The 22,440-nt window shown below is 38.7% G+C and overlaps 1 protein-coding gene across 4 annotated transcripts in view; it reads left to right on the top strand.

Moving 5' to 3' along the window:
- Positions 1-22,440, top strand: part of ATRNL1 (attractin like 1) — a 792,651-nt gene that overhangs the window by 124,410 nt on the left and 645,801 nt on the right. For all 4 annotated transcript variants that reach the window (XM_062214395.1, XM_062214397.1, XM_062214398.1 and 1 more), the window contains exon 9: positions 18-201. In XM_062214395.1, coding sequence (XP_062070379.1) covers positions 18-201 — 184 coding nt within the window. The remainder of the gene's footprint in view (positions 1-17; positions 202-22,440) is intronic.

The following is a 22,440-nucleotide window of genomic DNA, read 5'->3' as shown; positions in this document are numbered from 1 at the left end:
TCTTCTTTCTGTTACAGCATCAAACACTTGGCTTGTTCCAGAAACTAAAGGAGCAATTGTCCAAGGTGGATATGGCCACACCAGTGTGTATGATGAAATAACAAAGTCTATATATGTTCATGGAGGCTATAAAGCATTACCAGGCAATAAATATGGATTGGTGGATGATCTTTATAAGTATGAAGTTAACACTAAGACTTGGTGAGTAGAGTAGAAGTATAACAAGGAGAAATTTTGGCTTGGTTGTATTTTATATTTGCATAATAGCAATCTTTACTAAGTATTTTCATGGAGAAATTCTTGGATTTTTCAATCTTTGTTTCAACTAATGTGCAGTTATGTAGCATTGATACAAACATGTTAATAAATGATGTGTAGGCATCATTAATATAAATGATTCACTTTAAAATGGTTTTTGATCCCATAGAGATACTTATTCTGTATGCATTACTTATAAGTGCTGATACCATATTTATTGCAACATTAGCAAATTCATTTACTAGAATAATTTTGATCTTTGATATCATCGAATCTGGAACCTGTTGTTTGCACTCAGATTTTATTGTCATTTGTACATTAATAAAAGTTTTTCTAGTTTGATCATCTAGCTTTCTGAAATACGAAGTTTGTGGCAGTTAGGGAGATTTTTCTATTATAGCAATGCTGTATTACACATCTTGTACTGATCTTATACCTTCTTTTCTGTAAGGTATGCACTTAAAAGTGAAATTGCTGTCTCTGAGTGATTCACATCCTCAGCTTTGTTGCATGTTGCAAGTTGCTTTTCAAGGCAGTGTGGTAACTTGTACTCCCACCAGCAGGGAAAGATGAGTGTCCCTCTTTCTTTGTGTTTTCACCAATAGTGGATAACAAAACTTTCACTTCTGCTAATGTGATGGTTGTGAATGGTAGCTTACTGATGTTTTAATATGAATTTCTCTAATTACTGCTTTGGATAAACATCTTTTTATGTGTTCATTTGCCACTTTTTGTTTAAGAAATTTCCTGCTCATATCCATAATATTCTCTCTGTGCTTGAAATATTAATTATTTCTTTGTTTATTGATTCTCTGGGTAAGTAAGTTTTTAATTGTACTCATTTTCTTTTGTGAAATCTGGAAAATGACTCCTTTTTTATTTTATGACTCTATTACACTTCTTTAAATTTCCAGCATGAAGTTAGTATGTGTTTAAATGAAATGCAGTTTTCTACTAAATTGCAACTTGTTCTGCCCCTTTCACTTTCAAATGTTTACCCTAATTTCTACTTTTATTTGAAAAAAAAAAAGAATTATAAAAGTCCCTTTTGGAAATTTTCCTTTTCTCATCTTTAGTCTAATACAATACAGTATTAGTCTTTATATTTTGAAAGTATTAAGAAGATAAATCAGTTTTTTATGTAACTTTGACATGGAATCATATTTCCTATGTAATATGTCTCACTTTTTCTCTTTGACTTTTTGCTATGTTGGCAAGAGGAATTGTGGTACATTTTAAGTATCTATAATCTGAAATTATGAAATCTTGGGACTTTGAAGTATTTTGGGTAAGGAATGCTCAAATGGCATGGTCTATAGCAAATCCAAAAGTGTCTGAAATCTGGAAGATTTCTAGTCCCAAGCATTTTGGATAAGGAACACTCAACCTGTGTAGTGATTAAAGCACCATCAATCAGCCTAACATAGTGTTGTACACATTGTATTGTCTCTTACCAGAAGGGAAAGGGTAACGCCTGTGTGAGGGAGCACCATAATTTACAACAACAATAATAATAGGTGTAGCAATGCTCAGGGAAGGAGCATATTTAATAGAAGTGAATGGTTGAGAGAGCAGAACTGGGTATTATTTGAATAAAGTCAAAATGAGGCATTTAATTTTTTGCTCACCAGCTAAATAGAATTTTCTCAGATTTCACATTTCCCTTCCTAGAAAATTTCCATGGTGAACTTTTGCATCGAAGAATGTAATTAGCAATCATGATGATTTTTGTATGTGCACAGATGTCATTAGATACTTGTCCTATTAGAGAGCTTGCTGAAACAATCTATATTGTGATTTAAACACATTATTATAAATATGTTGCAGATATATTTGCTGCTTTGATATTCTAATGCATCCTAAATTTTTTAAAAACAAATTAGTGAGTAGTAAAATTGATTTATCTGATATCTTTAAAGTTTGTAGAATTCTTAAAGTTCTGATGCTTTTTGTTTTCTTGTTTGTCAAGGTCACTATTATATATAGACTATGCTATTTGTAAGGATGTTTTATCGTATTTTATGTAATTTTAAAAGATCACCATTATATGGCCATTGTATAAAGTAATCTTTATTTTTACCATCTCAGAAATGATTTCAGTTTTTGTACATATAATTAAACAGATATGCTGCTTTTTGGGATCATAAGTGATGCATGTTTGGAGGAATTCTTTTCAATGGTGAAATTATATATGTATATATTTCTGCTAATTCAGGGAAAAATGAGGAGTTATATCTGCTTAAAGCATCAGTGAAAGGCAGCGAACCTGTCAATTTAAGAGGAAGGATTTTGTCAAGGGAGGTGGGATTAGCGTTTCTTGTACCTTTTGTCCTTGAGACAATTATGAATCCTCAAAACTACCTAGGTTAAGTGAGCAGTGCTTTTATCAACAACTCTGGAAGATCAATACTGGATTTTCCTGTGTGCCAAGGAAGATGAGGCTTGGTGGGTTCTTAAGGAAGTAGTACAGTCCTTGAAGTTCTAAATTCTAATAGTGAAGATGAACCCACCTCTGAGAGGCAGAGAGGGAGAGAGAGAGAGAGAGAGAGAGAGATTGATCGATCTTCTATGCTCTGGTTCACTCCCCAGTGGTCACAATGGTGAGGTCTGGGCCTGGTAAAGTCAGGAACTTCATCTGGGTGGCAAGGGCCAAAGAACTTGGGCCTGCTTTCCTAGGTGCATTAGCAGTGAGCTGAATTGGAAGTGGAGCAGTCAGAACCTGATCCAGAATGGTGCTCATATGGGATGCTGGCATTGCAGGAAGCAGCTTAACCTGCTGTACCACAACTCTGGCCCCAGGTTGGCACAATACAAAAATATGAAAAATATATTACAGGTAAGGAAATTTATAGGGTAATATTTTTCATGAATATAGATAAAAAAATCACGTGACGGTAGAAGTTAATGGGAGGAGTTCATTTGGGCTCATATTAAGAATATAAATTTAGTAAAAATGTGTAAAATTTTAGTAAAAAGAATAGAGAAGTAAAGCTCTATGCTTCCAAAAAGATGCAGAGAAATGTTTAGATAAAAACTAATATATATTTATGATTAAAACTGTAGTGAGCTGGGAATATAAGCAGACTATTAAAGTGGTAGAAGGTACAAACAAACCTCAAGGCTTTGTTGCAGACATTATAGTGAAATGTTGAGAGCTTTTGTTCTTTTTTTTTATTTATTTATTTTTATTTTTTGACAGGCAGAGTGGACAGTGAGAGAGAGACAGAGAAAGCTCTTCCTTTGCCGTTGGTTCACCCTCCAATGGCTGCCACGGCTGGCGCGCTGCGGCCGGCGCACCGCGCTGATCCGATGGCAGGAGCCAGGTGCTTCTCCTGGTCTCCCATGGGGTTCAGGGCCCAAGCACTTGGGCCATCCTCCACTGCACTCCCTGGCCACAGCAGACAGCTGGCCTGGAAGAGGGGCAACCGGGACAGAATCCGGCACCCCGACCGGGACTAGAACCCGGTGTGCCGGCGCCACAAGGCGGAGGATTAGCCTAGTGAGCCGCGGCGCCGGCATAGAGAGAGAGCTTTTGTTCTAATATCAGAATGAGCTAAAGGTGATCACTCTTATTTCTATTCAATATGTATTCAACATTGTATTGGTGTTTCTGGCCAGAGAATAAGACAAAGTAAAAGATAATATGATGTAATATATTATAATTCAATGGGATATGGAAAATAGGTTGCTGTAGTTAAGGTCAATGTAAAAACTCAAATTTAATTTTGAATTTGCCAGGAGCAATTAAAAATGACAGTTTCAAAGCAACATTATTTATGTTATCGCCAGAGTATCAACAATCTAAAAATAACTTAAAATGTGCAGGAACTTTACACAGAATAATTATAAGACCTCTTTGTGTGAAATTAAAAGAGACCTAAATAAATGGAGACTGCATTTGATAATTGTTTGAAAAACTCAGTATTGTAGATTTTCTTTCCAAATGGATTTATGGATTTAATGTAATCCCAAACTAAATTGTAGTAGATAATTTTCTTCAGGAAATTAACATTGCTTTTTCTAAAATTTATCGGAAAAGACAAACAGTCAACCATAGCTAAAACAGATTTGTTGTAAGAACAAAGTTGGAGAACTTCTCTACTTATGAAGCTACAATGATTAAGTGATTTTGCAAACATAGGGAAATAGATTAATGCAGCCAATAGGAACTCCAGGCAGAACTACACATTTAGGGACATTTAATCTATGACAGAGTTGGTTCCACAAAGCAATTTTTTCTGCAGATTGTTCTGGGCCAGTTGGTTGTAGAATTGGAAAAAGTGAATATTGAACCCCATATCACAGCCTTCAGATCAATTGTGTATCTAAATTCTAAATGTAGAAGATAAACTAATAAATATCTTAGAATATAACAAAGGCAAATATCGATATCCATGGGTAACGAACAATTTCTTAAATAGAAATAAGTAATATGAGCCAGTGCTGCGGCTCACTTGGCTAATGATCTCCCTGTGGCGCTGGCACCCCAGGTTCTAGTCCTGGTCGGGGCACCGGATTCTGTCCCAGTTGCTCTTCTTCCAGTCCAGATCTCTGCTGTGGCCTGGGAAGGCAGTGGAGAATGGCCCAAGTGCTTGGGCCTTGCACCCGCATGGGAGACCAGGAGGATGCACCTGGCTCCTGGCTTCGGATTGGTGCAGTGCGCCAGCTGTAGCGGCCATTTGGGGGGTGAACCAATGGAAGGAAGACTTTTCTCTCTGTCTCTCTCTCTCTCACTGTCTAACTCTGCCTGTCAAGAAAAAAAAAAAAAAGAAAGAAGTAATATTATTATTATTTTTTTTGTTTTTGTTTTTGACAGGCAGAGTGGATAGTGAGAGAGAGAGACAGAGAGAAAGGTCTTCCTTTTTGCCGCTGGTTCACCCTCCAATGGCCGCTGCGGCCGGTGCACTGCACTGATCTGAAGCCAGGAGCCAGGTGCTTCTCCTGGTCTCCCATACGGGTGCAGGGCCCAAGGACTTGGGCCATCCTCCACTGCCTTCCCGGGCCATAGCAGAGAGCTGGCCTGGAAGAGGAGCAACTGGGATAGAATCCGGCACCCTGACTGGGACTAGAACCCGGTGTGCCGGCGCCGCAAGGCAGAGGATTAGCCTGTTAAGCCACGGCGCCGGCCTGAAGTAATATTATTAATAAGGAAAAATTGATGGACTGATTTATATAGACTATATAGTATTATTAATAAAGAAAAGTGATAGACTGTGCATTCAAAAATGTAAAATGAGGGCTGTTGCTGTAGCAAACTAAGCCTCTCACTGCAGCACTAGCATCCCACATGGCTACCAGTTTGGGTCCTGGGTGTTCCTCTTCTGATCCAGCCTTCCTCTGCTGGCCTGGGAAAGCAGTGGAGGATGGCCCAACTCCTTGGGCCCCTGCACCTGCATGGGAGACCCAGAAGGAGCTCCTGGACCCTGGCTTCAGATCAGCCAGCTATGCTTTGCAGCCATTTGGTGAGTGAACCAGCAGATGGAAGACCTTTCTCTTTGTTTCTCTCTCTCTCTCTCTCTCTTTCTCTCTCTGTAACTCAACCTCTCAAATAAATAAAATCTTTAAAAAATATTACAAAAATATAAGGTGGTGAGCAGGCTAGCTGCTAGGTGGGTGATATTTGCAATGCAGAAAGCCAGCAAAAGAAATTCATTCTGGAAGTAGAAGTACTATAAGTCAATTAAAAAAAAAAGTGATTCAATCAAGAAATAGACAAGTGACTATGACAGGTACACTACAAGATATTCAAATAGTCAAAATAAATACTAAAATATGTTTTGCATTAATAATCATCAGCATTTTTAAAGATTTTATTTATCAACAGGTAGAGTTACAGACAGAGAGAGGGAAAGACAGAGAGAAAGGTCTTCCATCTACTGGTTCACTCACCAAATGGCTGCAACAGCCGGAGCTGGGCTGATCTGAAGCCAGGAGCCAGAAGCTCCTTCTGGGTCTCCCATGCAGTTGCAGGGGCCCACGCACTTGGGCCATCCGCTACTACTTTCCCAGGCCATCAGCAGAGAGCTGAATCAGACGAGGAGCAGCTGGGACAGGAACCAATGCCCTATGAGATGCTGGTGCTACAGGCAGAAGCTTAGCCTGCTACTCCACAGAGTCGGCCCCAGTCATCAGAGCATTTTAAAATAAAACCATGTTGAGGTAACACTGCACATCCATCTAAATTGGTAAAATTTAAAATCCTATAGGGGTAGGTGTTGTGGTGCAGCAAGTTAGCTTGATGCTTGGGACACCTGTTTCCCATATTGGAGTGCCTGGAGTTCCTCATTAGAGTATTGGCTACTTTGTGCTTCTGATCCAGCTCTTTGTTAATATGCCTGGGAAGACAATGGAGGATGGCTCAAGTACTTGTGTCCCTGCCACCTTGTGGGAACCCTGGATGGAGTTGCTGGCTCCTGGGTGTTTCCTGGTCTAGTCCTGGCTGTTAGGGTCATTTGAGGAGTGAACCAGTGGATAGATGAGATCTCTCTCTTTCTGTCTAGCACTATGCTTTTCAAACAAATAAATTTTTTAGAAGATTTATTTATTTGAAAATCAGAATTACACACACATACACACACACATGGAGAGAGAGAGAGAGAGAGGAGGGAGGGAGGGAGGGAAGGAGGGAAACAGGTCTTCCATCCGATGGTTCACTCCCCAGTTGGCTGCAATGGCTGCAGCTGGGCAGATCTAAAGCCAGGCTCCAGGAGCTTCTTCCAGGTCTCCCACATGGGTGCAGGAGCCCAAGGACTTGGGCCATTTTCCACTGCTTTCCAAGACCATAGAAGAGAACTGGATTGGAAGTGGAGCAGCTGGAACTGGAACCAGTGCCCATGTGGGATGCTGGCACTGTCGGCAGTGGCTTTATCTGCTACACTACAGTGCCAGTCCTGAGTAAATAAATCTTAAATATAAAATATTGTTAATGGCAAATGTGTATAAAGTGGTAGAGGTATTCAGAAAAATATTTTGACAGTATTTGCTAAATTTGAACATACATACATTTCTAATTCATGTATGCTATATACTAGTAATTGTGCATCAAGTTATATACCCAAAAAATGCATACATGTATGTACTACCATAATGTAGAAGAATATCCATATCCAGTTTTGTTTGTAGTAATCAGTAATTGAGAACAAATGAAGTGTCCATTAACAGTTCAAATAGGTAAATTAATTGTATTCAGACTGTGCAGTGCTGTACAACAATAAAAATGGAAGAATTGTCTGCACAAATCTACCGAGTTGTATCTCATCAAAGTAATACTGAACAAAATAATATACAGCATATGATTCTATTTCTATAAAATTTAACACCTAGAAAAAGTAATTTTTGGTCTCAGAAGTTATAATGGGGATTGCTTTTGGCTAGGAAGAATTGAATTCTGATTTGAATGGTCAACAGGGAGAATCTAGAATGCTAACTCATATGTTTATTTTGAGATAACTCATTGAACTATACATTTGAAGTTTTTGTGCTTTTCAGTTAATATGTCATACTTCCTAAAATTATTAAAAATAGAAATACATGTTTGATTTTATTTTTTAAGTTTAACATTATATGCTAATGGTTTATGAAAATTTGGCATAGTAAAAGTCACCCAGTCATTAGTGCTACTTCACTACATTAGCACTGAGATCTGTTTTTTTGTTTGTTTGTTTGTTTGTTTGTTTTTTGTTTTTTGACAGAGTGGACAGAGAGAGAGAGAAGAGATCTGGTTTTTGTACATTAAAAGAATAGAGAAAATAAACATTCTTGATATGCAAGTGATCCCACTTCTCAAAAATGATCCTTTTTACATTATTGTGTTTTACTAATTGATACTATTCTTTGCCAAGGAACTTGAACTTTAATGATTTTGAGAATCAAAGTCATTGTGGGTCTTTATTTCTTAGTCTCGCTAGATGAGACATCGTGTGTGTTTTTGGCATACATGTGTTTGCAGATCTTATAATCGGAGCCTACACACTCACTGTTATATGTCAAGGCTTTTCTATGATAGTAGAGATCTCAGCTTGTTTTGGCTTATTGTTCATATCTTTTCTGTTATTGTTCTGTTTCTTTAGCCTTTGAAAATGCACAGTGTTAACACCTCAGAAATATATTGCACATAATCATTTATAACTTGCAGCTCTAATTATCAGGTTGGTATTTTTACCATTTACTTTTCAAATGAAGATAAAATATGTCAATTATATTTGTAAAGATATTAAGAAGGTAAATAATAAATCTAATGAAAAAGCTTCTGGCATATTAGTATTTTTAAAGTCTTTGAAATCCCATATATCTAAAATGTTTTCAATGAGGATATACATAATTACATGAACTCATTTCTTTTGGTTTTAATTTGATATAGGAATTATTTTGCATTAAGATATTCAAACATAATTTATGAAATTATTGTTAATTTTTGTGATTTCTCTGAAAATTTAGCTGTCAGATTTTAGAAAGTTATCTAGGATACTTTCATGTGTATGTTATTAGTTAAATCATATTTCAGTGATACTGATGAACATCCTCTTCATCCTCCCTTTTATCTTTGTACTATGAGTGTGTGAAATCTTTTTAACAAAGTTTTGTTGAACCTGTATCAAACCCTACACTGGGAAAACATAAGAAGTTCTCAGTACGGGAAATTTATTTATTTATTTTGTTTTTAAATTATTTTTAAAATATTTACTTGAAAGTCAGAGTTACACAAAGAAAGAAGGAGAGGCAGAGAGAGAGAGAGGTCTTCCATCCGCAGGTTCACTCCTCAGATGGCTGCAACGGCTGGAGCTGCACCGATCTGAAGCCAGGAGCCAGGAGCCAGGAGCCTCTTCTGGGTCTCCCACATGGGTGCAGGGGCCCAAGGAGTTGGGCCATCTTCTACTGCTTTCCCAGGCCATAGCAGAGAGCTGGATTGGAAGTAGAGCAGCTAGGACTCGAACCACACCCATATGGATGCCGGCACTGTAGATGGGTGGTTGTACCTGCTATGCTACAGCTCCGGCCCCTCAGTAAGGAAAATTTATAATTTAAAAATTTATGGCTCACACTTATGTGGGAAATAATAGAAATATGTACATATACATATATGTATAGTAAGTAATTACTCTATTAAAATTGACATGAAATCTTTATATGGTCAAGAAAGACTAGAAACAATCATAATAGCTAGTGAATTTTGGAGTTTTGGAATGTCTGGTTAAAATTATATATTGATAATTTAAAGAAATTCCTATCAGTATAGATTTTTTTAAAGTTAATTAAAAAGCATAGTACTTAGTGTTTTCCTAGTTTTATAAGTTGAGGAATATTGCTTATAGAAAAAAAGGTAGGGGCTGGCACTGTGGCATAGCAGGTAAAGCCACTGCCTGTAGTGCTGGCATCCCATTTGGGTTTCAGTTAGAGTCCTGGCTGCTCCACTTCCGATCCAGCTCTCTGCTATGGCTTGGGAGCGTGGTAGAAGGTGGCCCAAGTGCTTGGGCCCCTACACCCGTGTGGGAGATCCAGAAGAAGCTCCTGGCTCCTGGCTTCAGATTGGCCCAGTTCCAGCTGTTGTGGGGAGTAAACCAACGGATGGAAGATTTCTGTCTCTGTCTCCCTCTCTTTCTCTGTAACTGCCTTTCAAATAAATAAATCTTTTAAAAAAATTATAGTTTAAAAAAAGGGTATATGAAAGCATACACATAGAGTTTCAGAACCATAATAAAATGAAAACCTGCCTAGTTGATCCAAGAACAAGGACACTATCCCAGAAGCCCTGTGTCCCTCCATAATGACAACCCTCCACTAGATCCAAAGGGGTAATCATTATTTTCAGTGCTGTGTAAATTATTTCTTTGTCTGCAATTTTTATAAGTTTTCTCCCATTCATAAATGTATTTGCAGGCAAGCCATTTAGTTTTTCTGTTTTTGAATTTGACTTGGATTATTTAACCTTGTATGCCTTCTTCAGAGCCCTTTTTATTTTTCATTTTTTTTTTGAATAACAAAAAATATTTTATTAAAACATGAGACTTACAGAAATTTCCAGAGAAGCCATACAAATGTTCACAAGCGTTTTTGAAGGAGGAAATCTGCACTTGATAGCAAACCACCTTCTATTTGTGAGGGCTGTGATAGTTTTTCCTGTTCCTGTTTTGGTTCAAACAACAAGCTTGTCCATGTACAGAGTCTAAATAAAGTTAGACTTGGCTAGAGAATATATACTAAAGAACTGGTTAGCTGCTTTTAACTAGTGCAATTAGATCACCATGAAAAGGGGGTAAAAGAACCCATAAAGTTGAAACAAAACTTACCTTCCTTCTATAAATAAATAAATTAATTAAATAAACCCCCAGCTGCACCACTGCAGCTAACCCTGACAACTACCGTCATTCACAGTGCTTTATACTTAAACCCTCATGGGGAAATGAATAAAGGCAGAGGGGCCACTGCTTTTCAATGTTTCACAACAATCCCAATGATATTTCTAGCCTCTGCTCGTGCTTTATAACAGTGAATTGGGACGAGACATATATTTGCTAATGTTCATTTAATCACCAAAGGACTGATGATATCTGGGCTTTTATACTGTAATGTTTCTAGGACTATTTTCATTAAATGCAAACAAAAAAGAAATAAGTCTTAGCAGCCAGGAGAAGTGAAGCAGACTTGAGGATTACATTGATTTAAATATTATTCATGGCTATTGCCTAGTCTATGCTCCAGCTGTTTCAATGGCTTGGGCTTCGTTGATTTTCCACTGCTCCACTACATCATTTGCTATCGGATCACCTGGAGTGGGAGCACTTAACAAAGCCTGGCAATAGCAGAACTGTGCAGATCTGCTGTGCTGGGGATTACTTACCTTTTAAAATATCTAAACATATTCTTCCAAACTTGTCTACATTAGAGTGATAAATTTTGGTCTTGAAACATGCTTTAGGTGCTGCCATTGGCTATTCTTCTGGAAGGAATAGTTCCAGTTTAAAAGGCCCTCCCTGTAGTGGAGAAACAAAGAGGCCAGCAGTGACCGCATGAAAATAGCAGGCCTTGCTCTCATCTGGTTCTCCCAGTGAATGTTTGGTTTCCTTGATGATCCTGTGGAGCAGCCTGACCATCTTGTCAGATCCTGAGTTTGGCCTCTCCAGAGCCCTTTTTAAAAATCAACTATTTGGGGCTGGCATTGTGGTATAGCCAGTAAAGCTGTGGCCTACAATGCTGGCATCCCATATAGGTGCTGGTTTGTGTCCTGGCTGTTCTGCTTCTGATCCAGCTCCCCTAGTAATGGCCTGGGAAAAGTAGCAGGGCATGGCACAAGTGTTTGGGCTCCTGCCACCCATGTCAGAGACCTAGTTGAAGCTCCTGTCTCCTGGATTCCATCTGGCTAAGGCTTAGCCATTGTGACCACTTGGGTAGTGAACCAATGGATGGAAGATCATTCCATTTTTCCTCCTCTCTGTCACTCCGACTTTAAAATAAATAAATAAATCTTTAAAAAATCACTGATATTTTGGAGATATATTTTATTGGGGAAAACAAGACAATAAAAATGGAAATAAGCAGGTGTATTTAAATGGCAAGAAATGGTTTGAAGGAAAAAAGGCATGGAAAGAGGAGAGGGAGAAATCGTTACCTAATATATACTAAACTGATCTTCTGTATATAAAGAGAATTGAAAATGAATCATGATGTGATTGGAAGGGGAGAGGGAGCGGGAAAGGGGAGGGTTGTGGGTGGGAGGGAAGTTTTGGGAGGGGGAAGCCATTGTAACCCATAAGCTGTACTTTGGAAATTTATATTAATTAAATAAAAGTTTAATAAAAAAAAAAAAAAGAGTGGCTAAAGAAGACAAAAGGGAGTAGCTAGTCCAACAGCCTTGAGATGGGAACAAGCCTGTCGTTTAGAAGAGTTAAGGGGGTCAGAATAGCTTGAGTAGTGTCGAGCAGCCGGGGGAAATGGTAAGCAATGATCTTAGGTAATTTGGAATCCTATCATGTGTGGTCTTAGAGGTCATTATAAAGCTTACCTTTCAAATGGGTAGAATTTGAGAATATTGAGCACAAGCATATGTGCTCTCATTCAGGTTTTCACAGGAGCACTTTGGCTGCTGTGCTGTGATTATGATGTAAAGGCAGAAGCAGGAAACCCATTTGTAAAGGGTATTATTATAACCTAGGAAAGGGGCAATGTAATTTGGGACCATGGAGACAATGTGAAGTGATGAGAATTGATTGGATTCTGAATATATTTTCAAGAAACAACTAAGATTAGATAAACTGTGATTGATACAGAGTGGATGATATACAGACAAATGAAAAGTTGAATCAGGCTTTTAACCTGAGAATCTGACACCATGAAGTTTGGATTTGTTGAGATGATGAACTTCATGGGAGAAGTAGGTTTTATGTGGGGGAGGATTAGAATTACAATTTTAAACTTGTTTGAGATACATATTATGCTTCCTGGTGGATATGTTAGATGAATGCAGTACTTTCAGAATCTGTACATATTAATTTTATTGTTGTAGAGGTAAAAAGAAACAACCAGAAACAGAGACCTAGAAAAAGCATTTTGGCAGGAAAACCAGGAGTGTGTGGAGGTTTAGAGGCCAAGCGGATATTACAAAAGAGAATTTGTCAGAGCTGCTGGTAGATACATAACACACGTTAAGCATCCATAATCTGAATATCCAAAATCCAAATGCTTAAAAATGTAAAACTTTCAACTGATGCTACAAGTGAAACATTCCACAGCTGATCTCTGTGATCTGTTATAATCATAATGCAGCTGTACTAAAAATATTGTATTAAATTGTCTTTGGGCTCTATGTTTAAGTTGTATATAAAATAATTTATGTTGACTTCTCTCTCATACCCAAATTATCTCAATAAGTATGGAAATAGTCCCAGAATCTGATAAAACTATGAATTCCAAGCACTTCTCAACCCAAGCATTTAGATAAGGGATATTCAACCTGTATGAGAATTGAGATATGATCATGGGTTATGGTGTTTGGTGTTTTTTGCTGACCTTGATAAGAGAAGTTTTAGTGGGGTGGGGGAATGAAATTCTGGTGGGTGTGGTTTCAAGTAAAAATGGGAGAAAAGGAATTGGCGAAACGTTCTGACAACTTTCCAGGAGTTGAGTTGTAAGGGAAGGAGATTCTGAGGTTAGAAGTTTGAAAAGAAAAGATGAAGTATAAAATGATCATTTAGGAAGGAGAAAAAATAAATGCATAAGAGAAATGTGATAGGATTGTTGTCAGAATTACCCTATATGAGAAACCCTTAATGTTCAAGCATAGATTCTTTTATATTTTCTATTCTGTGGATGGATATTTGGATTGTTGCCAATTTTTGCTATAAGGAACAATTATAGTATAAATTTTATTATTTAGTCCATTTTATATACATGTTTTTCTAAGCTACCTACCTAGTAATATAAATATTCTTATTTATTCTCTATTGTTTCATATAAAAGTTTCTCTAAGCTGTTAGTTATATAAGTGCTTAGTGGTGGAAAATGTGCTCAACTATCTGACAACATTATTTTACTAATTTTCACTCCCACCAATGGTGAACAAGAATTTCAATTCCTCTGTAATCTTTCTAATATTCAATATTGTTTCATTTTAAAATGATTTTTGTCAATATGATGGGAAATGATGTCTTATTTTGGTTTTAATTTGCATTACTTTGATTACTAATCATGAATATCTTTTCATGTTAATGACTGTATAGCTTTTCTTTAAAATTTTGCTTAAGTATTGTATACATTTTATAATATTTAGTTGTTTGTGTACACTTCTTTGCGGTATTAATCTTTGGTTTGTATTTTGAAGTATCTAGAAGACATTTTCTTTTTCAGATTGTAGATTTTCTGTTCTTTGTATGATATTGTTTGATTAATACAACATATTAATTTTGAAATAAAAGTGACCAGTCTTTTATGATTTGTGATTTGTGCTTGTCTAAATAATATTTTCCTACTTCAGTGTTTTCTGTATTTCCCTCCAAAAGTGTTTGTTTTGCCTTTAGATTTAGTCATTAATCCAACTGAGTATATAAGATTGGAATTATTTTTTTCTGAGTATAGTAATAGTAAATTTTAAGTTAAACCAAGTCTATCATTTTCTTTACATGTGAAATTTTACTGTGAAATTAAATATATTTATAAAGCTATTCAGATGTTCTGTTGTTCTTAAGTCAGTTTTGTTAAGATATTTTTTAAGGAATTTGTGTATGAAATTGATGTCTTCAGCTTAGTTATAAAAATATTATCTTAGATAATATATAAAATAATGTTATATATATTACACATATAATATATAGATAATATATATAATGGTATTATATATATTATCTTAGAATCTTTTTTAAAAGAATATTTATTATTTTTTTGAAAGTCAGAGCTACACAGGAGAGGCAGAGAGAGAGAGAGAGAGAGAGAGAGAGAGATCTTCCATCTGCTGGTTCACTACCCAATTAGCCACAATGGCTGGAGCTGAGCTGATCCTAAACCAGGAGCCAGGAGCATCTTTTGGGTCTCCTATGTGAGTACATGGGCCCAAGGACTTGGACCATCTTGTGCTTCCCCAGGCCATAGCAGAGAGCTGGATTAGAAGTGGAGCAGCCAGTATTTGAACTGGCGCCTGTATGGGATGCCAGCACTGCAGGTGGGTGCTTTACCCGCTATGCCACAGTGCTGGCCCCATTAGAATCTTTTAATATGGGCAGCAATGTAGTTTTATATTCCCTTTGAATTATTATTATTATTATTTTAAATTTTTTGCCAGGCAGAGTTAGACAGTGAGACAAAGAGTTATAGACAGTGAGAGAGAGACAGAGAGAAAGGTCTTCCTTCTGTTGGTCCACTCACCTAAAAGCCACTACGGCTGGCACTGCGCTGATCCGAAGCCAGGAGCCAGGTATTTCCTCCCAGTCTCCCATGCGGGTGCAGGGACCCAAGCCCTTGGGCCATCCTCCACTGCCCTCCCAGGCCACAGCAGAGAGCTGGACTGGAAGAGGAGCAACTGGGATTAGTACCCGGCGCCCTAACTGGGACTAGAACCCGGGGTGCCGGCACCACAGGCGGAGGATTAGCCAAGTGTGCCAATGCACCAGCTGAAATTATTTTTTAAATATTACATTTATTCATGAATTGTTAAAATCCACTTTATGAAAAAGTGAAAATCCACTTTATGAAAAGGTATATATTTATTTTATTTTTATGTATTATTTTTTGAGATGAACAAATTTCATGTATTTCATTTATGCGGATTTAGAGGCATTGTAATTCGTCTCACCGTTCTCTCTTTCCCACCTACACTTCCTTCCTTTCTTATTTTTTCTTTTAATTTTTCAATGACATAGTTTCAGTTTATTTTATACTCATAAGAAAACCCTACAGTAAGTAAAAAATTCAAAAAATAGTAACAAGAATAAAACATTGTTTCTCAACTGTGGAAGCAAAGACTGTAAACAGTCATTGAATCTCAAAATGTCAATTTCACTCATATACATTACTTTTTTTATACTCTATTAATTACCACAGACCAGGGAAAGCATATGGTGTTTGTGTTTTTGGGACTGGCTTATTTCAGTAAGTATAATGGTTTCCAGTTGCATTCATTTTGTTGCAAACAACAGTATTTCATTCTTTTTTACTGCTGAGAAATATTCCATATTGTATTTATGCAACTTTCCTTCTTCATTCATTGGTTGATAGACATCTGGATTGACTTCATATCTTAGTTACTGAAATTGAGCTGCTATTAAACATGGGGTATGGATCACTGTTTCATATGCTGATTTCATTTTCCTGGGTAAATTCCCAGGAATGAGTTTGCTGGGTCATATGGTGGGACTATATTCAGATTTCTAAGGTATTTCCATACTGTATTCGACAGTGGCTGCACCAGTTTACATTCCCATGAGCAGTGGATTAGGGTACCTTTTCCCCACATCCTCACCAGCATTTATTGCTTTTTGATTTCTGTATGAGAGCCATTCTGACTGAGGTGAGGAGAAAGCTCCTTTCAGTTTTGATTAGCATTTCCTTGATGGCTACTGATACTGAGCATTTTTTCAGGTGTCTGTTGGATATTTGAATTTCCTCTTTAAAAATGTCTATATAAATCCTTTGCCCATTTCTTAACTGTGTTTTTGTTGTTGTTGAGTTTCTTAAACTCTTATAGATTCAGAATATTAATCCTCTATCAGTTTCATAGTTTGCAAATATTTTCACCCATTTAGTTGATTGCCTAATCCCACTTGGTCCAGGTGAATGATATTTCCTATGTGTTGCTGGATTCAATAAGCTAGAATTTACTTACTATTTTTGCATCTGCATTTATCAGTGATATTGGTCTAAAATTCCCTTACTTTTGTATCTTTTTCTGATCTAAGCATTAAGGTGATGCTGGCCTCGTAGAAGGTGTATGGGAGAATTCCTTCCCTTTTAATTGTTTTGAATACCTTGAAAAGTGTTAGAAGTAGTTCCTATCCGATCCTGGGCTTTTCTTTGTTGGGAGGGTTTTTATTTCTGATTCAATCTCTGTCTTGGTTATTGTTCTGTTCAGGCATTCTATGTCTTCATAGCTCAATTTTAGTAGATAGTATGTGTCCAGAAATCTATCCATTTCTTTCAGATTTTTCAATATGTTGGCATATAGCTGTTTATATTAATTCTCGATGATCCTCTTTATTTCTGTGTATTTGTTGTTATATTTTCTTTTTAAAAAAAGATTTATTTCTTTATTTGAAAGTCAGAGTTACACACAGAGAGAAGGAGAGGCAGAGTGAGAGGGAGAGGTCTCGATCTGCTGGTTCACTCCCCAGTTGATCACAGTGGCCGGAGTTGCGCCAATCCAAAGCCAGGAGCCAGGAGCTTCTTCCAGGTCTCCCACATGGGTGCAGGGGCCAAATCACTTGGGCCATCTTCTACTGCTTTCCCAGGCCATAGCAGAGAGCTGGATCAGAAGTGGAGCAGCCAGGATATGAACCAACGCCCATATGAGATGCAGGCACTGCAGGCAGTGGCTTTACCTGCTATGCCACAGTGCCAACCCCTACATTTCCTTTTCAATTTCTGATTTTATTGATTTGGGTCTTCTCCATCTTTGTTTTGGTTAGTTTGGCCAATGGTATACCAATTTTTTTCCCCAAAAACCATATCTATTTCACTGATCTTTTGTATATTTTGGTTTGAATTTTATTTATTTATTCTCTAGTTTTAATTATGTCTTTCCTCATACTAATTTTGGGTTTTGTTTTTTGTTGTTTTTCTAGGCTCTTGAGATGCATTGATAGCTCATTTAATTGGTAACTCTCCAGTTTCTTGATGTAGACACCAATTGCTGTAAACTGCTCTTTAACACTGCTTTTGCTGTATCCATAAGATTTTTTTAAAAAAGATTTATTTATTTGATAGGCAGAGTTACAGAGAGGAGAGGCAGAGAGAGAGAGAAAGAGGTCTTCCCTCCGATGGTTTGCTCCCCAGATGGCCGCAACGGCTGGAGCTGTGCTGATCTGAAGCCAGGGGCCAGGAGCTTCGTCTGGGTCTCCCATGCAGGTGCAGGGGCCCAAGGAGTTGGGCCATTTTCTACTGCTTTCCCAGGCCATAGCAGAGAGCTGGATCGGAAGTGGAGCAGTCGGGTCTCGAACCGGAGACCATATGGGATGCCAGCACTTCAGGCCAGGGCTTTAACCTGCTGCACCACAGCACCGGCCACCCAGCTATATCCATAAGTTTTGAAATATTGTGTTGTTATCTTCATTTGTTTCCAGAAAATTTTAAATATTTATTTATTTATTTATTTGAAAGTCAGAGTTACACAGAGAGAGGAGAGGCAGAGAGAGAGAGAGGTCTTCCATCCGATGGTTCATTTCTCAATTGGCCACAATGGCTGGAGCTGTGCCTATCTGAAGCTGGGATCCAGAAGCTTCTTCTGGGGTTCCCACATGGGTGCAGGGGCCCAAAGACTTAGATCATCTTCTACTCCTTTCCCAGGCCATACCAGAGAGCTATATCAGAAGTGGAGCAGCCAGGTCTTGAACTGGCACCCATATGGGATGCTGGTGCTTCAAGTCAGGGCTTTAACCTGCTTCACCACAGCGCCATCTCCCCAGAAAAATTTTGATTTATCTTTTTATTTCTCTATGACCCACTGTTCATTCAGGAGTATTTTGTTCAGTCTCAGTGTGTTTTTATATCTTCTAGAGATTCTTGAGTTCTTGATTTCTAGCTTCATTCCACTGTGGTCAGAGAAGATGCATGGTCTATTTCATTTTTTTATTTTAATTTGTTGAAACTTGCTTTATGGCCTAGCATGTGGTCTATCCTAGAGAAAGTTCCATACAATGATGAAAAGAATGTATATTCTTCAACTGTGGGATGAAAAGTTTTATAGATATCAGCTCCATTTGGACCATAGTGTAGATTAGCTCTGTTGACTTGTTGTTAATTTTCTGTATGGTGATCTGTTCATTCATGAAAGTGGGATATTTTAATCACACAGTACTATTATATGGGAGTCTGTCTGCCTTCAGATCCATTAATGTATGTTTAGAATAGTGACACACCCTGACATTGGTTGCATCTACATTTATTATAATCACACATTCCTGTTAAATTGATCCCTTAATCATTACACAATGCCATCCTTTTTCTCTTAATAATTTTTGTCTTAAAATCTATTTTGTCTGATACTAGGATGGATACACCTGCTCTTTTTTGCTTTTCATTAGCATGAAATACCTTTTCTATCCTTTTACTTTCAGCTTGCATGTTATCTTTGTTGTTGGGTTGTGTTTCTTGTGGGCAAATGGATGGGTCTTGTATTTTTTTTAAGATTTGGGGGCCGCCGCTGTGGCACAGTAGGTTAATCCTCCGCCTACAGCGCCAGCATCCCATATGGGTGTGGGTTCTAGTCCTGTTGCTTCTCCACTTCTAATCCAGCTCTCTGCTATGGCCTAGGATAGCAGTAGTGGATGGCCCAAGTCCTTGGGCCCCTGCACCTGTGTGGGAGACCTGGAGGAAGCTCCTGGCTCCTGGCTTTGGATTGACACAGCTCCGGCTGTTGCAGTCAACTGGGGAGTGAACCAGCGGATTGAAGACCTTTTTCTCTCTCTCTCCCTCTCACTGTCTGTAACTCTACCTCAAATAAATAAATAAAATGTTTTAAAGCAGATTTGTTTATTTTTAAAAATATTTATATATTTGAAAGAGTTACACAGAGGAGGGGGGCGGGGGCGGGGGGAGAGAGAGAGAGAGAGAGAGAGAGAGAGAGAGAGGTCTTCGATCTGCTGGTTCACTCCCCAACTGGCCACAATGGCCAGAGCTGCACCAATCCAAAGCTGGCACCAGGAGCTTCTTCTGGGTCTCCTACGCAGATGCGGGGTCCCAAGGACTTGGGACATCTTCCACTGCTTTCCCAGGCCACAGCATAGAGCTGAATTGGAAGTGGAGCAGCTGGGATTCAAACTGGCGGTCATATGGCGTACTAGCACTGCAGTTGATGGCTTTACCTGCTCTGCCACAGGGCCCACCCCTGTTTATTTATTTGAAAGGCAGAGGCAGAGAGAGAGAGAGAGAGAGAGATAGGGAGAAAGAAAGAGAGGTTTTCCATCCACTGGCCCAATCCCCAAATGACTGCAATGGCTGGAGCTGCACTGATCTGAAATCAGGAGCCTGGATCTTCTCCTGGTTCTCCTATGTGGGTACAGGGGCCCAAGCCCTTGGGTCATCTACTAATTTCCCAGCTTCTGAGTGGAGCAGTGAAATTCTACTGGGATACTAGCACTGCAGGTGATGGCTTTACCTGCTATGCCACAGGGCCGGCCCTGATGGGTCTTGTTTTTTAATTCATTTAGCCAGTCTGTTTCTTTTAGTTGAAGAATTTGGGCCATTTTCATTGAAGTTTACTATTGATAAGTAATAACTTGGCCCTGCCATTTCCTGTAAATGTCCAAATTATCTGTTTTGGTTTTCCTTTGTACTTTTACTGAGAGATATTATGCCTTCACATTTATGATTATTTGTGACTATCTGTCTTTGTTTCTGTGTAGCATATCCCTAAACATCGTTTGTAAGGCTGGATGAGTGGTGACAAATTCTTTCTATTTCTATTGGTTGTAGAAGGTCTTATTTCAACTTCATTTATATGAGAGCTTTGCAGGGTACTGTATTCTGAGTTGACAGCTTTTTTTTTTTTTTTTTAAACTTGGATTATGTCTCTCCATTTTCTTTTAGCCTGTATGGTTTCTGATGAGAAATCAACTGGGATTCTAATTGGATAGCCTCTGAAGGTAATCTGGTGTTTCTTGCACGTTTTAGAATTTTTTCTTTATGTTTTACTGTTGAAAGTTTGAATACAGAGCTGGCGCCATGGCTCAATAGGCTAATCCTCTGCCTGCGGTGCTGGCACACCGGGTTCTAGTCCCGGTTGAGGCGCCGGATTCTGTCCCAGTTGCCCCTCTTCCAGGCCAGCTCTCTGCTGTGGCCAGGGAGTGCAGTGGAGGATGGCCCAGGTGCTTGGGCCCTGCACCCGCATGGGAGACCAGGAGAAGCACCTGGCTCCTGGCTTTGGATCAGCACGGTGCGCCAGCCGCAGCGCGCCGGCCATGGCGGCCATTGGAGGGTGAACCAACGGCAAAGGAAGAGCTTTCTCTCTGTTTCTCTCTCTCTCACTGTCCACTCTGCCTGTCAAAAAATAAAAAAAAAAAAAAAAGAAAAAGTTTGAATACAGTGTATCATGGTGAAGATCTTTTCTAGTCATGTTTATTAGGAATTCTTTGTACTTCCTATATTTGGATGTCCCTGTGTTTCTCCAAATTGGAGAAGTTTTCTGTAATTATTTCACTGAATAGGCCTTCTAATTCATTATCTCTTTCCACACCTTCAGGAACTCCTAAGTCCTGTATGTATGGTCATTTGATAGTATCCCATCAATCTGCAACACTGTTTTAAATTTGTCTAATATCTTCTTTTTTTTTCTTTTGGTCTAAGACATTTTCAAAGATCTGTCTTACTCGGATATTCTTTCTTCTGCCTCAACAAGTCTCTTGAAGCTTTCCCCTGTATTATTTTATTTGACATATCAGATTCTTCATTTCTAATATTTGATTTCTCTTCAAAATCTATCTCATAGGAAAGTTTTCTTTCATGTCATTTATGGATATTAAACCCATGAATTTGCTTCTCATTGCTTCTTAGTAATCTTATAATCATTCTTTTTTTTAAAAAAAATTCTTTTCCGGCATTTCATCAATCTCCTCATCTTCATATTATAATACTGAAGTGCTGTTGTGTTCCTTTGATGGAGTCATACTGTTTCCTGGTTCTTACTTCTTGTATTTCTGAATTTATTTTTAGGCATTTGTAGAAGTAATTGTTGGTTATCTTCTCAGATGGGTTTTATCTTTGGACTATGCCTCAGTGGGCTGTTTGCTCCTTCTGTGAATACCCAGAGGCATGTGCTGGGTGTCAGTCCTCCAGGGTGAGGTGGGAATCCAGGGTTACACCGAAGTTGGGCCTGGTAGATCTCTACTTTCAGCAGGGGAGAGGGTATGATCATACCTGTTGCCTTAATCACTGCCTCACCTCCCTTCTTCCAAGGTGATCAGTGAATGGGGTTATCCTTCAGTAGGTGCAGTCCCCATTCACGCTTGTGCCTGAACCGCAGAGAGGATGTGTGTGTTCCTCAGTGTGAGCAAGGAAACCTCTCCAGTGACCCATTCCAGGCAGTCTGGGAGCTCTGAGCCTCTGACACCAGATATACAATTATTACTGAGTCCCAGCTGCGTCCTGTACTCTATCATGCAGTCACATACTTCCCACAGTCACAGTGTGCAAAGCTCCCACAGTCATGGGATGCAAAGGATCTGCTCAGCCCTGTGAACCCACCACATCCCCAGAGAGAGCAGAGATGTTCCCAGCACCAGCTGCCTGTGACTGCTCCTCCTTGGTAGTTTGAGCTCTGGAGCGTGTGAAATATTGAGAGGATGGGGCCACCTCATGGCCATATGTGGGTGCCCAGCCGCGTCCCTCCTCCCAGCCAGACTCAAAGTCAGTGGGTACACCTGTGTTTCCCTCTGGTAAAATCCCCTACTTAAAAGCTCACTTGAGAGCCGCCGCAGCCTCTACTGGTGTCAAGATGGCATCTTCTCCCTGCTGATTGCCCAGCACCCTTGTTGGGAATAGGGAGAAAAA

This window comes from Lepus europaeus, chromosome 17, assembly GCF_033115175.1.
Source record: "Lepus europaeus isolate LE1 chromosome 17, mLepTim1.pri, whole genome shotgun sequence".
NCBI classification, from domain to species: domain Eukaryota; kingdom Metazoa; phylum Chordata; class Mammalia; order Lagomorpha; family Leporidae; genus Lepus; species Lepus europaeus.
This window is presented reverse-complemented; position numbering and strand designations above follow the sequence as displayed.